We start from the raw sequence: 18134 nt of genomic DNA on the forward strand, positions 1-18134 counted from the left end.
GGACCAAAGGCTCCCTGAGGCCTGCTGAGGCCAAAGTGCTTCTGCAGGGGTGGCTTTAGGAAAACAGAACTGTCTCAGTCTGGCCTGAACTATTATTTTGTTTCTGTCTTCATGGAGGACACTGCTAGGGTGGGTGTGGCACACAGTGGCTTTGCTGCATCAGGTGGTGTCTCCCCTTACAACAAAGCCAGCCCCAGAGGGGGCCCAGAACCCAAAGGGTCATGGACCCAGCATGTTCTGGTTTGTGGTGGACTAAGGAGCCCAGCACTGTTGGCTGGTGGGAGGGGTCAGGAAGCACCTAACCAGAGCCTCCCACTGTGCTGTCTGCCTGAGTGAACTCAACTGGAGGCTGGCTTTGCCACTTAGATTTTTGGGGAAACTTCCTAAGCCCTGCCCCTTCCCTCTTGTGTGGAGCATCCCAGGGTGAGAATGAGAGAGACAAGGCCTGGGGAAGCACCTGGAGCACCAGGACAGCTCAGCCATCCCTGTGGGCAGGGGCCAGCAGGCAGCAGGTAGACCTGATGCATTTTGCTTCCCACAGCGTGAGATGGTTTACTGCCTGGAACAAGGCCTCATCTACCGCTGTGCCAGCCAGTGTGTGGTGGCCCTGGCCATCTGCAGCGTGGAGATGCCGGACATCATCATCAAGGCACTGCCCGTACTGGTGGTGAAGCTCACGCACATCTCTGCCACGGCCAGCATGGCCATCCCGCTCCTGGAGTTCCTGTCCAGTGAGTGTGTATAGCTCTACCTGGTGCACATGTTCACAAGTGCATATGTGGGCCAGTGCATGAGGTGGATCATTGCGGTTGTGGCTGTACCTGCCTGCAACACCCTGTGCTGAATTCCTGCCCTCCTGGGCACAAACAGGCTGGCCTCCCTGGGGAACTACCTGGGTCTTGGTGCCTCTGCTGCCCCAGGCCCTTGGCACCATCTGCCAGCTGCCTGAGCACTTTCTTGCCTAGCCTAGAACAGACTGCTCCTTTTGTTTCCTAGCATGGGTTGAAATGCACCTCCCATAGGAGCTTCCAATGGGAGTCTAGGTCCTGAGTCTTCCTCTCTGTCCCTTAAGGCACATGCCACCACTTGTGCTTTGCCAGCACACCCAATTTTCCCCTCTCCTGTTAGGTGGTAACCTTCAGGAGTTCAGGGTGCCCTGTTTACCCCTTCTTCATGCCATCTCTTGTACCTCGTGTGTGTCTGGCCAGCAGTGACTTTAGATGTTGAGACACCAGACAGCTAGGTCAGCACTTGGTGGGAAGAGGCAGAGAGGGTGGGTTGGGGCAGAGAAAGGACATTCGACGCCTTGTGAGCCACATGAACTCTGTCACATATTCTTTTTATTTTGCTTACTACCCTGTAAAAACGTAAACACTGTTCGAAGCTCCTCGGTCATGAAAATGCGTGTCACCATGCCTAGGAACCATGGCCTAGGAACCATGGCATTTAGAGCTGAGGCCAAGGTCAAAAAGGCCACATTGTGGTGGTTATGGCCACTCCTGTGTTGGTCTAGAACAGCTGCCCTGGCTTTTGTTAATAAAGCAGAGGACACTGTGACAGTATCAGCATCCATGGCCTGTCCACAGGCTGGCCTGGGCTTCCCTTACAGGGTGTCTTTGCTCACAGCTTTGGCCAGGTTGCCCCACCTCTACAGAAACTTCGCCGCAGAGCAATATGCAAGTGTGTTTGCCATATCCCTGCCGTACACCAATCCCTCCAAGTAAGTCTGGCAGTCCCAGATCTGCTCTTCCTAGCCACAGCCTAGCCCTTGCCTCTCAAAACAGAAATCCATGCTAGCATCTGAGCCCTAGAATCACCCAAAGCCCTAGCATCTCTGTTCTGTGCTTCCAGTCCCTGGATGGTTCCCACAGGTGTCAGGAGGGAGACTATGACTTCCCTTTTCTCCTTGTCTCAGGTTCAATCAGTACATCGTGTGCCTGGCCCATCACGTCATAGCCATGTGGTTCATCAGGTGCCGCCTGCCCTTCCGGAAGGATTTTGTCCCTTACATCACTAAGGTTAGCTCAGGGCCAGGAGGTCTGTGTTTGTTAGGACCAGGTCCTGCTTATCTGTGGGTAGAGTAGGGGCGGGCAGGGAGTGGGAAGCAGGGACTGTTTGGGGCCAAGCTTGTGGAATCTTGCTGACCTTGACTTGAGGTGGGCACAGGAGTAGGAGCTGCTTCCTTGTCCTGGGCCTGCAGCTTTTCCTAGGCCTCCCTCATGACTTGGGTCTGCCCCACTCCAGGGCCTGCGTTCCAACGTCCTCCTGTCTTTTGATGACACCCCTGAGAAGGACAGCTTCAGAGCACGGAGCACCAGTCTCAATGAGAGGCCCAAAAGGTTTGGGGCCTACTGGGGCCACATCTGATGTCAAGTGGGGTGGGATGTCAGGCAATCCCCGTGGTTTTTGTAGGGCCTGGGGCTGACTGGTTGCATCTAGGCTAATGAGTGGACACAGGGCCTGAGGTTGGAGGTATGCCACCATGCAGGGTACACTGGGGCTGAGAGGCTCTGGGGTTTGTGAAGCAGGGGAGAGTCTGCAAAGGCCATTGGTGCTGCACACTCTCCAAGCTGGCCTGTTGTGGCCTGCGGCATTGTGGAGCCCACGAGCTGGCATCCTTCTCCCGCCTAGGCCACAAGTACAGATTTGCTGAGTGGGTATCGAGATGCTGGCTGTGAGCATCTGGGTTTGGGTCTCACTGCACTGAAGGAGCCCGGGGACACATCAGGGCAGCTGGAAGTCCATGGACACCCCTCCGTAGCCCTGTAGGCCCTGGTCAGCCAGGGCCACCCCTCTCTGCAGAGCTGCTCCTCAGGGGACATACTCGTCTTCACCATCACAGCTGCTTGTGCCGAATCAGAAACCAGCTGTGCTAGGCCTCTGTGTTCTTGTTTGCGCTCATTGACCGGCTCCCCACCTGTCCCACTTCCTGCCAGGCTGTCTTGGCTCTCCTTAGGTGGGATACGGCACTTTCCAGTGTGGCCTACGCTCAGAAACTGCATGTTCAAACCCCTGGGGCTGGAGCTGGGGGCATAAGCTCAGCCATCACAGGTTGGAGCCCCCTTTCTAGGCTCTTGGACCTTGAGCTGAGAACTGTCTCTTTTCACAATGAACCCCAGGGCGTGGCCATTGAGACCACAGCACCTCCTGGGGCTGGGCTGGGCAGGGCCAGCCTTCGTGTGGGGTGGGTGACATGCCTGGTCAGCACAGCCTGGAATCTGCCGTGCGGGGTGATCCACACACGTTTAATTTGCACTAATGTTCTTTGTTTTGGTATCATGCGTGAAACCTTACTTTTTCTCAGTCGCATTTATAAGATGTATTTTTATGCATTTTTGTTTTCTGTCTCTTCCCCTGCTAACTATCCTTTGGCATGGTTCTTTTGTTCATCTCACCCGCGGGATTTCTCCATCTTGACCCTGTGACCTGGGACCTCTCCTCCTCACCCCTCTAATGGCTTGTCCTCCCCTTCCCGGGAGCTGGGCTCTCTGGGGCTTGGGGCTTCCTTCCTCGTCTGGTAGTTTGAGGATAGCCAGAGCCCCCAAACAAGGCCTGAGTAACTCTCCACCTGTGAAGGAGTTCAAGGAGAGCTGTGCCGCCGAGGCCTTCCGGTGCCGCAGCATCAGTGTGTCTGAACATGTGGTCCGCAGGTAGCGGGGCTGCGTTGGGAGGGGGGCACAGACCCTGGAGCTTGGCCCCACGCGCGCCCGGGTGGCGGTGCATGGGGTGCTTGCATGACCTCATCGTCTGCTGGTGCCCTCCTTGGCAGGAGCTGGTGGAGACCCTGGCCCTCAGCCCAGGCGAGCCCAGTGACAAGGGGTAGAAAGGTTGCATTCTGTCCCTGAGCCCTGTATGAGCAGAGCTGGCTCTACAGCATCCTCAGAGGTCAGCCTGGGAGCCCTGGTCAGGGCAGCTACTCTGAGAAAGCTGGAATGCCAGTGGCAGCCCCACACACTTGTTCTTAGAGGGCAAGGGCTTGGCAAATCCAAGCCGTGCCCTTGCAAATCAGGTTGGGCACACTCTCCTGAGTTCAGCCTTCTCACATTGTGTAGAGTAGACTTTTTTTCTTGGGCTTCCTTATAGAAGAGGTCTGCTCTCTGTTGTTGAAGGGAACCAAGGGGCTTTTATTGTCAGGCTCTGGGTATTGGGTCAGCTTAGGAGTGGACTGGGCCCCAGGCACACCACAGTCAGTTCTCCCAGGTGCATCCAAGTGCAGGCACTGGATCTTGGGCACCAGCATCTCTTTGTGGGTCGCCCCTGCCAACCCAGGCTGCACTAGGAGAGAGGACACCTGTCTCCTCACCTGGAAGTCCCTTCCCAGCCTTGGCATCCCACCACTCTTCAGTACCAGCTCTTCACTAATTCCTGCCTTGGGCTCTAGTCTCAGACTGGCCTCTATCAGGTGGGATCTGGCCAGGGTGGGGTATTCAACTAGGCTCTCCTCTCAGCTCTTTTCTAGCAGATTCTTTATCATGAGAAAAATACAGTTAAGGGGCTGTGAAATTGGTACCAGATTAAACCTACATAAGGCCCTCCCCTGGTCCCTGGGGTACAAGTGGAATTTGGGTGGTATGAGTGTAAAACTACACACAAAGTCCAGCCCCTCTGTGCCTTTGATGGGAGGTGGCTCTGTGGGCAGAATGCAATCTTGCTCTGTCCCCATGGTTTCCAAAGTCTCTGCATGACTAAGCTGTCTGCCACAGCCATAGCCTAATTCCTGTGTGCTTTGGACATCCTGTCTTGCCAGTCTCTCAGATCTCTGCTCCAACCAGAGGGTCTTGGTTTTTCCCATGAGGCATCTCCCCTCCTCTCTGGGATAATATAGTCCACACATTTTGTGAAGCTGCGGCTTATGTGGCCGCTGTGCCCTGGTCTGATGGGGTCTTTACAAGTGAGGCCTTCTTGGCCATGCATGCATTGAGCTTTGGCCCTGGTAGTAGGTGACTGGGCTTGGCCCTGCCTGGAGCCCTGACCCTGGTGTGGCCTTTCCCTCCAGCAGGATACAGACATCGCTCACCAGTGCCAGTCTAGGGTCTGCAGATGAGAACTCCATGGCCCAGGCTGATGACAACTTGAAAAATCTCCACCTAGAGCTCACAGAAACATGTCTGGACATGATGGCTCGATATGTGTTTTCCAACTTTACTGCAGTACCCAAGAGGTGCGAGCTGTACACCAGGGCTCCAGGAGTGAGAGGTGCAGCCATCTAGCTGTTCCTCTGTGGCCATACTTGATGGTGGTGGCAAGTGCAGCCATGCAGGCCTCCTTCCTGTGGGCAGCCAGGGCCACAGCTACTCTGGGCTCCTGAAGTTACACTGGCCTTCAGGAGCTGAGACACCCTGTCTAGGAGACCCGGCATGTCATTGTCCCCTCCCCCCCTCACCCCCCCCAACTCTGGACAAGCTGCAAGTTGATGCTGTTATGCTTTTAGGTCTCCTGTGGGAGAGTTCCTCCTGGCAGGTGGCAGGACCAAAACCTGGCTGGTTGGGAACAAGCTTGTTACCGTGACTACAAGTGTGGGGACTGGGACCCGATCATTGCTGGGCTTGGACTCGGGGGAGCTGCAGGGCAGCCCAGAGTCAAGGTGAATGTTCCTCCCCCGCTGTGCGTTCTGCTGGCCTAGAGACTCTGGGAGCCCTTGTTGACTATGTGTGGCATTTCCATCGTCAGCTCTGAGCCTGGTGTGCATGTGAGACGGACAAAGGAGGCGCCAGCTAAGCTGGAGTCCCAGGCTGGGCAGCAGGTATCCCGTGGGGCCCGAGACCGGGTCCGCTCCATGTCAGGTGAGCCTCAGCACAAACTGCTTCCCTGGCAGCTGCCCCATGCCTTTCAGATGCTTCTGGGCTGGCCCAGTGTCTAGAAAGGCCCCTTGGAGCTGAAGAACAGGTGGTTGGCTTCAGGCCTGTCGTACTTCCTGGTGACCCTGGGTGTGGCCCCTGGTGAGCTTGTCTCAGGCTGTATGTGGTGAGGGAGCAAGAGCCCTGCAGTGGCTGAGGGCTGTTCCCTTTACTGGTGTTTCCCTGGGCCCTGAGCACTCTGGCCTCAGCCCAGCTCACCAGAGCTTTCTTTGCTATTCTTGAATGAGTTGTGGCCAGTGGTCAGGCTTGAGGCCTCTTCTGCCCTGGGTTCTCTGAAGCCACCACACTTAGAAGGCCAGGCCCAAGGGGCTGAACTGGCTACTTCTAGAGCATGGGTCTTGGTGGTTCCTGGCTGACCAGGCCCTGGGTGGAGCATCTGGCTATGTATGTGTGGCTTTGCACTACACAGGTGGTGGTTATCGGCCCTCCTATCTCCTCCTCAGGTGGCCATGGCCTTCGAGTTGGTGCCCTGGACATACAAACCCCTCACATCACAGGTGGCCCCACTTCTCCAGGACCACAACAGACTATACCCGCCACAAAGCCTGAGAAGGCCTCTGCAGGTACCCAGGTTCCAGCTCCAGAGAAGACAAACCTAGCAGCCTACGTGCCCCTGCTGACCCAGGGCTGGGCCGAGATCTTGGTGCGGAGGCCTACAGGTACTAAGAAGGCAGGTGACTTTCCCCTCACTCAGAGCCCAGTCCCCACATACCCAGTGTGGGACACTGAACCACAGGCTGTGGGCACAGAGCAACAAGCACAAGGAAGTGGAGAGGTGACTGAGGCTGGTCTCCAGAAGCGGGCGGTAGCTAAGGGGAGGCTGGCATTGGACGCAGAGGCTGCCACAGCAAAGCACTAGAAGGGGCCCTGCCTGTGGAGATTCATTCTCCCGTCCGGAGATTGGAAGCCGAGACCAGGCTGTGGGCAGAGCTCATTCCTTCTGAGGCCTTTCCTGCACATAGCTGCCTTCTTTCTATGTCCTCACACAGTTGTCTCTCTGTGTATCTATTTTCTGAGCTCTTCCTAGGAGGATACCAGTTAGATTGGACTAGGGAACCTCATTTTACCTTGATTACCACAGTCCTGGGGGTTAAAGCTTAACATGAATTTTGGGGGAGACTAGTGGGTATCTCAGCTAAAAGGAAGGACTTAATAGAGTCTGAGAGCCCAGGAGGGCCCCTGGATGCTGTCAGAGCTAAATGGTGGGAGGAGGACATAGGACATTATGCTGCGAGGCTGTTGCAGGAACCTATGCCCTGAGGTGTGTCTCCCAAGCCCGGCCTGCTTAGCTTCAGTGGCTCTGGCCTGGGTCAGCAGAGCGCCAGGCACCTCGCACTAAGGACCGTGGCCTGAGGGGTCCTGGGCATGTGCTATTGAGGCAGTGCACATGGAGGCTGCCCTGGAAGGCCCTGAGAGGATGGCTGTTGGTGGAAAGCCTGAGGGTGCTGCCTACCATTCCCAGGGAACACCAGCTGGCTGATGAGCCTGGAGAACCCACTCAGCCCCTTCTCCTCGGACATCAATAACATGCCCCTGCAGGAGCTGTCCAATGCCCTCATGGCTGCCGAGCGCTTTAAGGAGCACCGCGACACGGCTCTGTACAAGTCGCTGTCGGTGCCAGCAGCTGGCACGTCCAAGCCTCCTCCTCTCCCACGCTCTAACACAGGTGGGCATGGAAGCCACGGTGCTGGGGCATGGGCAGTGTGGCTTCCTCCACTGAGGCCTCCCACACATTGTCCTCTGGGGAGATGCCAGTGTTCTGGGTCCTGACATTTGCAGCAGGCTCACTCCTGAAGGGACCCTCTTCCTTGAAAACAGACCTACTGGATGTTCCTTGGGTCCTGTTGGGGCAGTGCTGGGAATGGGCAGAACCCTTTGGAGCTTTTCCCAGCACTTCTGCTGGGGCCCAGTGCCAGGTGCAGGAGCCACCACAGGTGGTCGCATGTCCTGCCTGGACCTGGGGTGTGATGCCTGAGCCTGCCTGCCTATGCTCCCAGGCTCCATCCATCCCCACCATCTAGGCACTGTCCTTCCAGGCCACACCTTGGCCCTTCTGTGTGGGTACAGATGGCGCTTGGCAGCTGAGGATGTTTGCGTGTGGGAAGTTGGCAAGCACTGCCCTCCCCTGCCACTTGGAGAGCCGAGAGCCCTGTGCGCCGGCCCTGGCCGCCGCTGGCCCGCCCCTCTCTCCTCTCCAGGCTCGGGTCTGTGCCTGTCCTCTGCTCGGCCTGTGCAGTCTCTGCTGCTGACGCGGCCGCTCGCGTGGTTGCCTTGCAGTGGCCTCTCTGTCCTCCCTGTACCAGTCCAGCTGCCAAGGACAGCTGCACAGGAGCGTTTCCTGGGCAGGTATTCGCGCGTCCCTGTAAGGAAGCTGCGTGTGCTGCAGAGCGCCATTTTGCCTCATAGACGCTGTCCTCATCGTCCCTCATCTGGTCATCCCTCCATGACCCCGTCTGAGCCTCTCATCGCCCTCAGGGAGCAGGGTTCTGACTCGCATGAGGACATCTGTACAGAATGCCTTTGCTTTGCCAGTGGGAACCCTTTGACTTGGGCCCTTTGGGCTGAACTATACTCCAGCTGTATGTGGCCTTAGGCCTCAGGGTGGGATGGTCCCAAGACTCCTTGATGCCTGTGGGTAGAAGCTTTTGGGGGGTCAAGCCTAACCCTAGGCCTCAGACCTTGCCCTGACTTCTGGTGATCTGATTGGTATGAACCCACAAATTGAACCGCATCTGCCTTTCACCACAGGCCAGCCAAGGGCCCTGCATACTGGCCCTTGTCTGGTTGCCTGGGGCTCTGGCAGGTCTGCCCTGCAGGTTTTTCTGTGGGCAGGAGCCATTCAGAAGGACAGTGTGCAGACAGGTTTTGGTGTGCGTGTCAGGTCTAGCATTGTCTGCTGTGCTGACCCTCCGTTGCTTCTTACCTCTGCCCTGCCTGATGCTGGCTTGGGAAATGTTGCTGGGGCACCTCAGCCCCCTCTCCCTAGCATGCCTGGGTGCAGGCCTGGGTTGGACTTGAAGACATGGTTTCGCCCTCAGAGTGGGCTCTTAAGGCTGTTTGCAGATGTAGCATCTTCCTTGTTTGCTACTTCCTCAGGTCCAAAGTCCTGGAGGAACTCAGCCTCTTTCTGCAGTCTCAGGGTTGGCTTCAGGCCGGTGCCTTTCCCAAGCTGAAGTCTTTCTCCAGTGGAGTTTCTTCCTTGCCCTGTCCTTGTCTCCATGCTTTACTGGAGGTTCAGAGGTGGACAGAGCTTGTGCCCAGTGATCCCCAGACTGCAGGAGGCCCCAGTGTGAGGGCTGTTGCTGGACCTTCCCCAGCTACTCCATGTGATGCCACAGGCAGAGCTGAGGGTGGCTCCACGGGGCATGGTCCCCTGTGGCAGGGAAGCACTGGCTCTGAGAGCACATGAGAATGGTCTGGCCCAGCTCCCAACAGCCTGTCTGTGTCCCCCAGACTCTGCTGTGGTTCTGGAAGAGGGAAATCAAGGCCGTGCTCACATGCCCACGGGACCCCCTGAGTTGGAGGACTTCGAGGCAGTGCTAGGTGCTGACAGGTCCTGCCCGTATCCTGTTACTTACAGCAGGGTGAGTTCTGCAGGGAGCTCTGGTCACAGGGCGGAGAGGGTGTGGCTTCACTTTAAGCCTCTTGGCTCTGTAATAACTTCATTGTGAACTTTGCAAGCTTCACTCCCTCTTCCTTGATTGAAAAATGGCCAGCTCTTCTGTGTCCCTCCTGCTCAAAAAGACTGGGTCTCCCAGTGTCCAGTTGGGTGGCCTTTGTTGCAGGGCTCTTTCTGTCTGTGGCTCTTCTGTTTAGCATAGGCTCAGGGAGAGTGACCGCAACAGAGGGACAAGTTGGGGCTCTGGCACCTGCTGATGAAGTTCTTTTTGGGCTGGTCTTTGCAGTCGTCCTCAGCCTCCAGTCAGGAAGAGAAGTCATCCCACACAGAGGAGCTGGCTGCCGGGGGCATCCCCATCGAGCGGGCCATCTCTTCCGAGGGTGGCCGGCCCTCCGTGGACCTCTCCTTTCAGCCTTCGCAGCCCCTAAGCAAGTCCAGCTCCTCACCTGAGCTGCAGACTCTTCAGGACATCCTTGGGGACCCTGGGGACAAGGCTGATGTGGGCCGGCTGAGTCCTGAGGCCAAGGCCCGGTCCCAGTCAGGGATCTTGGATGGGGAAGGGGCTGCTTGGTCAGTCCCAGGTGAAGAGAACCAGGGCCCAGCCCCACCTGAGGGTTCCTTGCCATCCAGTTCCCCTCGCTCGCCCAGTGGCCTGCGGCCCCGAGGCTATACCATCTCTGATTCAGCCCCATCGCGCAGAGGCCAGAGGGTGGAGAGAGATACCTTCAAGAGCAGGGCGGCAGCTTCCAGTGCTGAGAAAGTGCCAGGCATCAACCCCAGGTGGGCCCCCTCCCTCTTGGTGGGCACTGCCTCAACACTGCCTGGGGACATTTAACCTGCCCTGGGCAGAGCAACCTGGGGTGCAGGGCCTTGTGTCCTCAACCATGAGGCTCAGATCCTGTTCCTCTCCCTGTGGGCTAGGACCTGTCACCCTGCCCCTGCCCTCATCATTGTTCCCTCTGCAGCTTTGTGTTCCTGCAGCTCTACCATTCACCTTTTTTTGGTGATGAGTCCAACAAGCCAATCCTGCTGCCCAATGAGGTAGGTTTTCCTTCCCCCACCACCTTGTAGGTACGAGCCATGGGACCAGAACCCAGGGTTGCAGAGGGCATAGCCCCCATAGCAGCGTGCCATGCTCTTACTGGGTGTGGAGAGCCCTCCCTAGGATGGGCATCTGGGTGGGTTGGCCAGGCCTCTGCCCTGGGTTCACACAGGCTCTGTCTGGCTACAGTCCTTCGAGCGGTCAGTGCAACTCCTTGACCAGATCCCGTCATATGACACACACAAGATTGCCGTCCTGTATGTGGGAGAAGGCCAGGTGAGGTTGCTGAGCTGTTGACCCACTGGGGCCAGCCCCGCCGAGGCTGTGGCTCCTTCCCAAGGCAGTAGGGTCTGACTCTTTCCCTCCTCAGAGCTCAGCCTCTCTAGTGCTCTGCAGCATCCGGGCTGATGTGGGCCAGAGAGAGCCATGAGGATGGTGAGGCAAGTGTGTACAAGAGCAGTGGGTGTGAAGGTGCTGGGGTAGGCCTGCCCTGAGCAAACATGGGGAGGTGGCAGGAGATGGGGGGCCATTGTGGGCAGCCTCAGCCCAGTGTAGGATCACACTATTATTCCAAGTGGGGTGCTGGACAGTTCTGAGCCAAGAGTTCTCCATGATGTACTCTGTGTTTTGAAAACATCCCTCTGGCTGCCATAGAGAGCCTTGATGGAGCTGGGTGTTGACGGCCCAGGTGAGGGGAGCAGGCTGGGATAGGGTGCAGGGTTGCTGAGCAGTGCGGTTGTATTTTGAAGGTGAAACACAGCCAAATGTGCCAGCTGACTAAATGTAGGAATAAACGGGAGCCCAGGATGACACCAAGGTGTCTGAACTTACAGCCGTCAGCATGAGTTTTCTCTGTACCAAGTGGGGGACAGTGACAAGAGCCAGCCCAGCCCTCTAACAGCCCATCAGACCTTTAGCAGCTGGGCTTGTGCCACTTTGCTTCTTCACTCTCTCCACAGAGCGGCAGTGAGCTGGCCATCCTGTCCAATGAGCATGGCTCCTACAGGTACACGGAGTTCCTGACGGGCCTGGGCAGGCTCATTGAGCTCAAGGACTGTCAGCCTGACAAGGTATACCTGGGCGGCCTAGATGTGTGCGGCGAGGATGGCCAGTTCACCTATTGCTGGCATGATGACATCATGCAAGGTGTGTAGCAGCACCTCCACCTGAGATGACTGAGGTATCCTGAGGCCCCAAGGTGGTGGTCTGGGTATGGAGGTGGTGGTTAGGTGATGGCTCTGCTCCAGAAGCTGTGGCCTCTGGGAGGAGTCAGAACCATTAGCCAGGGCTCTCAGAGCTGCAGGAGAAAACCAAAGGGTGGAAGGCAAAGCGGGTTTGACCTGGACCAACCCCCCAAGCCCCAGCAGCAGACATCCTGCTTTTTTGTGCCTTGCCTGGGAATCCGCCTAGCACCCAGCCTGGCCTCACATGTCTTGCAGCCGTCTTTCACATCGCCACCTTGATGCCCACCAAGGATGTGGACAAGCACCGTTGTGATAAGAAGCGACACCTGGGCAATGACTTTGTCTCCATTGTCTATAATGACTCTGGTGAGGACTTCACGCTGGGCACCATCAAGGTGAGTGAGGCTGTTGCATGCTGGACTCTGACTAAACCTGAACTCTGTTACTTCCATCTTGCCTCTGAAACTGGCCAGTGGTCGGGGCCATGTGCAGTGTCCACTGGCGTGTCCCAAGTGGCAGCCTTAAGCATTAGTGGGAAGGTGGTTCCCTTTGTCAGGATAACTGAACATGTGCCAAACATGCTCTGCCTCTTAGTGTCTGTTTAGAGCAGCTCCTGTGGTTCCGTGGCCCTCAGAGCCTCTGCTGGATCCCTCATACAGCACCGCTGGGTTGGCACCAGTGTTGTGCCAGGAACAAGGTCACATGGCAAGGAAGGGCTGATAGTGCTTGTGACCTATGAGCGTCAGGATGGCAGGGACAGTCAGGCACAGCCCAGACCTGTGGGCTCAGGTGTGGCACTCGAGAGTGATAGGATTGGCTTCGAATGCCCGGGAAGCTTGAGGCCACTGAGCAGAGTCTCAGGAGCTGACTTTGTCATGACAAGTGACAAGTGAGGAGTGAGAGAAAGAGGCAGGGCAGCTCACTGCGATTGGGTGCATGGCCTGCCGAGGGCACTGACCTGGCTGAAAGAGCTGGGCCTTGGGTATGGGTGCTGGGGAGACCCACTTGGGAGTAGTAGGCCAGGTTTGTCAGCTGTGCATCCCGGGGGTAGAGGTTGGGTGGGTGCCAGTAGGCACTGTCAGAGCCCTGGGCAGCGTGGAGAGCAGAGTGTGTGCCTGAGATTCTACCCTGACGAGGATGAATCCTCACGGCCACAAAGGCAGGAGTCTGAACACTGCCCATTGGAGTGACAAGCACCTGACACCAGAGAGGCAGTGAATGACCCTCCTCTTGTCTGGGCAGGGCCAGTTCAACTTTGTCCATGTGATCATCACACCCCTGGACTACGAGTGCAACCTGCTGACTTTGCAGTGCAGGAAAGGTGAAGCCTGGGCCAGGTGGGTGGGTGGGCAGTGGGTGGGGCCGGAGCCCAGAGTGAGCCTGTGTCTCCCCAGATATGGAGGGCCTTGTGGATACCAGTGTGGCCAAGATCGTGTCTGACCGCAACCTGCCGTTTGTGGCCCGCCAGATGGCCCTACATGCAAATGTGAGTGGAGACCACATCTGGAGGGCAGAATGGGTCGGCCGGTGCCCTGGGTTAGGGCTTACCGTCCTACCCTTGTGGTCCCCAGATGGCCTCACAGGTGCACCATAGCCGTTCCAACCCCACTGACATCTACCCCTCCAAGTGGATCGCACGGCTCCGCCATATCAAGCGGCTCCGCCAGCGGGTAGGAGCTGGGGGCGCCTGGGGCTCTGGTGGCTGGCCCGGGCGGGAGCAGCATGTGGGCCTTCTCTCCCCACAGATCCGGGAGGAGGCGCACTACTCCAGCCCCAGCCTGCCTCTGATGCACCCCTCAGCCCACGCCAAAGCCCCAGCACCAACTGAGCCCACAACCACCTATGAAACAGGCCAACGGAAGCGCCTCATCTCCTCTGTGGATGACTTCACAGAGTTTGTGTGAGGCTGCTGGGGCTGCTGATGAGAGCAGGTACCCAGGGCTCTTTGGGGTTGGTTGTACAACTGACCCCTCCGTGAGTCTGCACTGTCTGTCTAAGTAAAATAAACTCTTCACCTGGCACTCAGAAACACAGAGTAGCAGTCAGACAGCTTTATTTGACTTTGTCTGTTGGGTGGGGATGAAGCTGCAGCCACACCTTGCTCCTGGGGCAGGCACCCTCCCACATCAGGTCCTGCACCACTGGGTGACCTGGTGTTGCCAGGTCTCATGACCTCACACTATCCTCCCCAGTCCTGGGAGCCAGCCCCCAGAAGGGGTCTTGTCTCCTGAGTGTCCCAGGCAGGGTAAAAAAAAAAAAAAAAAAAAAAAGTTAAGGCCACAGTGGCCCCATGTGCCTGGAGGCAGCTGTGCCCCCAACACTGTTCAGCACCTGCCCAAGGCCAGACTCGGATCCAGGGAGTGACTGCAGCTTCCCCAGCCCTCCTTCCCAACAATGGGGAACAGGGCCCTAGTGAAAAATACTGACATACAAAAATACATACATTTTAACCCCATATAAATTACGGTAGACACACAGGGGTGGCAGCTGGACGCAAGTGCGCTGCAGGGACAACAGAAGAGGTAATAATTTAGGGGATGGGCAGTGGGAGGTGCAGCTTACCCCTCCCCGGAGCTGGATCCTTAGCAAGGGGAGATAGCCGGGCACAGCCCGCTGTACCTGAGGACTCGGGAAATAAATTAGCATCTTGGAGGCTGGGTATTAGCTCGGTCCAATACTGCTGTGTCCTCCCGTGGGGAGGGGACCCTGGGTCCTGGCTGGCCATATGGCCTCTTTAAAGTGCTGAAGCCCACAGGCAGGCCAACACTGCCTGCTCTCTGGGGACCTTTCGTGCAGCTGTTCTGCCTTGCCCAACCTTGAGGGTGGCAGAAGGTAATACTGAGTGGTGTCCATCCTGGCTCCAAAGGGCCAGAACAAAGCCCCAGGGAAGGGCATAACCCAGGTTCCCTGGGGCTAAGTATTGCGTGGGTGGATCTTGTTCTTGGCCCATAGGGATGCCCTGCTGGGGCCTGTAGCCTGGTCCATGACCTGACTGGCCCGGGCAAGACAGCTGGTCAGGGCTGGCTGAGGGCACGAGGAGCAGCCTGGGGGAGGTGAGGTGGGAGGCCTGCTGCTCCTCTGGCCTTGAAGGCTCTGTAGCTGCTGCTCCAGCTGGTAGACATCCTCTGTGGCCTGGTTGAGTCGGTCAAACTGAGTGAGCAGGGCCTCAAACACTGCGTGGAGGCGGGAGGGCTCCGGCTCCCCCCTCAGCCCCAGACGGCCTAAACCCGAGCTCAGCCCATCCAGCTGGCTGGAGGAGGTGGAGGGATGGGAGGCATCCGAGCCGGCACTAGGTGGGGGCGCAACAGGAGGGGACTTGGAGCCCCTGGACGAGCGGGAGGGCAACGGCTCCATCCCTTCAAAGCGGACTTTGTGGCGGAACTGGGGGCGGCACAGGGGCTCGGTCAGTCCGGCTGCACCCTGGGCTCACTGGGCCCAGGGTGCATCCCTCTCCCCCCCACTGGGCCGTACCCACCTCCTTAACTTTGCTGAAGCCCATCCAGAGGCGCAGCCTGCGCAAGAAAAGCTCCACCATCTCATAGTCCTGGGGCTCCCAGGCCGGACGGTATAACTCTCCACGCAGGGCATGGTACCGCCAACGCAGGATGACAGACCCCAGCCTCAGGGCACCCCAGACTCGCAGAGCCCAGAGCCCTCCACACAGCAGGGGGGTCAGGTACCAGGACTCAGTGGAGCACAGACTGGGGACCCTGGTCCCAGGGCATAGCACTAAGAAGGCGGCCATGTTCTGGAGAGAGTCAACGCAGGAGGAGACGAGCTGCTGGGAAGTAGCAGGAGTAAGAGTGTGCTTGAACAAAATCCCTCCCCCCGCAGATCCCGACAGCTGTCACCTACCAGAACAACCAGCTGGGCATAGGCCACACCAAGCACAACCAGGCCCAGGGTGGCCCCCACAAGCTCTGGCAGGGCCCTGCACAATGTCTTGCTGAAAACAGACCACTGACGCACAAACCGCAGCTGCTGGGCAGCCTAGAGAGACCAGGAGGGGCCAGTCTGTGCCAGGGCGTAAGGCTGTGCCCAGCCCGACACATACCAGCCTGTGCCTCACCTTGACCCAGAGCAAGAAGAGCAGTGAGGCCGCCAGGCCACGGGCCACAGCACTCAGCTGAGCCACCAGGTCGAAGCTGGTGAAGTGGTGCGGGCGGCTGCGCAGGAAGCGGGTCCACTGGCGGTCAGCAGTACCCAGCTGAGCCAGGTGCACCAGCGCTGTGGACACGGTCAGTGCCACCAGCAGCCACCGTGCCCAGGCCCCAGGCCGCACTGCTCGCACGCAGCCCTCCCTGCGCCAGGTGCGCACCTCAGCCATGGAGAAGTACAGCGCAAACAGCAGCAGGCACACCTGCAGGAGGCAGGGTTAGGGCTGGGCAGGGCCCAAGGGGCGGTCCCGTGGGACATGCCAGGGGATGGGTGGTGTCCTGTGGAGGGGAGAGGCCAGGTCCCTCAGGTGAGTCCGGGACCTTAGCGGGCAGGGCATACCGAGGTGAGCAGAGGCAATGACAGGCCAGTACTGAGGCGCCGCAGAGCAAATGGCCGGACGCTGAAGGCGGTCAGCACATGGCCAGCAGCAGGGAACTCGAGGCGCAGCGTGACAGCAGCATGCAGTCCCACGGCAGGGCTGTAACGCGTGAGCTCCACGAACACTGCGCGGCTCCTGTGCAAGGGGAGGGATTTGGGAGATAGAGTGACCACTGCATTTGGCCAGTGAAGCACAAAGGCGGCCTGCACAAGGGCAGCAGGGAGGAGATTGGAGGGGTCTGGGGGGTGGGCTTGGGCAGGGACAAAGCTGGGAGGGTGGGAGACCCAGAGTCCTGTGGCGGCAACAGCTGACCCTGGCCAGCACCCACCTGCTGTCAAGCCAGTTGTGCAGCTGCAGGAAGCCTAGCCGTGCGCGGCTTTCCTCCAGGCTCAGGCCCAGCTCCTGCACGTAGCCACCACTGTCATACACCGCGCAGTAGCCCCAGTACCAGGCACTGCAGAGATGGGGAGGTGCTGCATCTGTCCCGGCCCTGTAGGCATGGGGCGAGGGCCCCCCATCCCAACGCCCAGGGCCCTGTTCTGCTCACCCCAGCAGGTCAGGTGCAGAGTACGCCCATGTCTCGGAGTCATTGTGAGCTGCATTCTGCCACCCAATGCCATAGTCCCCGGTGCTGAAGCCTCCCACGGCTGAGCACCTGTGCACCTCTGAGCGGGGAGGGTCAGGGCAGAATGCTGGAAGGCAGAAGGCCAGGGCCGGGGCACGATCGCAATCCAGACGGGCCCAGTCACTATTCGGTAACTGGGAAGCACCTCTGTACTGAATGACTTCCCGAACTCTCCCAGCCCACAAAGGAGACATCATGGTTACCTACGCTACCCGACGCAAACCGAGGCAGGAAAGAGTAAAGGCTGCACGCCTAGGTAGCAGAACTGACACGAGGCTCGGCTGCCTCCACAGCATGGCTCACCTTCCTTCAGCCGCACCTGCCGCAGCCGTGGGGGCCCCAGATCAGGACTGGACTGGTTCCCATGGATGTAGGGCAGCAGCACATGGGACATCCATGGCCAGAATTCATCGGACCTGCAGGCAGCAGATACAAGGTCGCACCAGCCAGTGAGTGTCCTGCCCCACTGGGTCAAGGCTGTTAGGGCCCAGGAAGCATAGCAGCTGCAGCCCAAGAGGCTGAGGCTAGACCCAGGTTCCTTGCCCTTGGCCTGCTAATGTTTGGGGACAAGTCTGTCCTGAGACTGTCCAGTGTACTGTGCAATGCTTAACAGTATTCCTGCCAGATGTCTTAGTATGTGCGCTGCTCCTGACAACCAAATGACCGAGAGCCTGGGCTGGACTAACATCAAAGTGGGCCCTGGCAGATGTCAGTGCCACCCTGGCCCAACAGATGGGTATGTATGTCCTAGAGTGTCCCTACCGGGTGATGGCCAGGAAGGCCTGGCTGTCCAGCTCCTGCTTGATGGCACTTTGCAGACGATAGGCGTGGCCATGGAACGAGGCGTCCCCATAGTTCGCCAGCAGTGTCACCAGCAGGAAGAGCATGTACACCAAGAGGCTCTGGGGGACAGGGACAGCCCTGTGGTCAGCTGGTCCCAGCTCACAGGATCAGGACAGGGCTTCAGGTTTGACAGGGAGCAAACTGCCTTCCTGTCAGGGTATCTGGCACTAAGGAATGGCAGCACAGACATCCAGCCAGCACCCCTCTTGGCCACTGAGGGCCAAGACAGCTGTGCCCAGGGCCCCACAAGGCTGGGCGGGGATGTGAGATGCACAGTAGCCTAGATGGGCAGCAAGTGTGGAGGGCGTGGTGGGGAGGACAGAGCAGGAGTACGGAACCTTGAATGCCCACCAAAGGGCCTTCTGTAGCCAGACGATGGCAAGGAAGTGGAGGATGGAGTGGACAGTGTCCTCTGCAGCCCAAGCT

General features: G+C 58.2%; 2 protein-coding genes across 28 annotated transcripts in view; one reads left to right on the top strand and one right to left on the bottom strand.

The window, feature by feature from the left end:
- The window catches only part of Tsc2 (TSC complex subunit 2), a 33702-nt gene extending 19968 nt beyond the window's left edge, over nt 1-13734 (top strand). For 3 of the 18 annotated variants that reach the window (XM_020169360.2, XM_074058925.1, XM_074058922.1), the window contains 21 exons: nt 542-731; nt 1627-1720; nt 1916-2018; nt 2245-2339; nt 3522-3650; nt 4997-5161; nt 5432-5584; nt 5671-5783; nt 6302-6517; nt 7321-7524; nt 7895-8200; nt 9312-9442; nt 9764-10257; nt 10443-10518; nt 10709-10795; nt 11479-11665; nt 11959-12098; nt 12946-13024; nt 13098-13189; nt 13275-13373; nt 13449-13734. In XM_020169360.2, the coding sequence (XP_020024949.1) occupies nt 542-731; nt 1627-1720; nt 1916-2018; nt 2245-2339; nt 3522-3650; nt 4997-5161; nt 5432-5584; nt 5671-5783; nt 6302-6517; nt 7321-7524; nt 7895-8200; nt 9312-9442; nt 9764-10257; nt 10443-10518; nt 10709-10795; nt 11479-11665; nt 11959-12098; nt 12946-13024; nt 13098-13189; nt 13275-13373; nt 13449-13607 (3312 nt within the window). In that variant the 3' untranslated portion in view covers nt 13608-13734. Of the gene's footprint in view, nt 1-541; nt 732-1626; nt 1721-1915; nt 2019-2244; nt 2340-3521; nt 3651-4996; nt 5162-5431; nt 5585-5670; nt 5784-6301; nt 6518-7320; nt 7525-7894; nt 8205-9311; nt 9443-9763; nt 10258-10442; nt 10519-10708; nt 10796-11478; nt 11700-11958; nt 12099-12945; nt 13025-13097; nt 13190-13274; nt 13374-13448 lie in introns of those variants that run through there. The other 15 variants (XM_074058921.1, XM_020169366.2, XM_074058918.1 and 12 more) reach the window with 15 other exon arrangements.
- Nucleotides 13735-13739: 5 nt separating this feature from the next.
- The window catches only part of Pkd1 (polycystin 1, transient receptor potential channel interacting), a 42753-nt gene continuing 38358 nt past the window's right edge, over nt 13740-18134 (bottom strand). For 6 of the 10 annotated variants that reach the window (XM_074058915.1, XM_074058911.1, XM_074058913.1 and 3 more), the window contains 9 exons: nt 17628-17767; nt 17169-17281; nt 16788-16932; nt 16569-16694; nt 16201-16375; nt 15773-16063; nt 15559-15693; nt 15179-15484; nt 13740-15084 (listed from right to left, as the gene is read on the bottom strand). In XM_074058915.1, the coding sequence (XP_073915016.1) occupies nt 14617-15084; nt 15179-15484; nt 15559-15693; nt 15773-16063; nt 16201-16375; nt 16569-16694; nt 16788-16932; nt 17169-17281; nt 17628-17767 (1899 nt within the window). In that variant the 3' untranslated portion in view covers nt 13740-14616. The remainder of the gene's footprint in view (nt 15085-15178; nt 15485-15558; nt 15694-15772; nt 16064-16200; nt 16376-16568; nt 16695-16787; nt 16933-17168; nt 17282-17627; nt 17768-18134) is intronic. The other 4 variants (XM_020169357.2, XM_074058914.1, XM_074058910.1 and 1 more) reach the window with 2 other exon arrangements.

This window comes from Castor canadensis, chromosome 17 (genome assembly GCF_047511655.1).
Source record: "Castor canadensis chromosome 17, mCasCan1.hap1v2, whole genome shotgun sequence".
Lineage (NCBI taxonomy): Eukaryota > Metazoa > Chordata > Mammalia > Rodentia > Castoridae > Castor > Castor canadensis.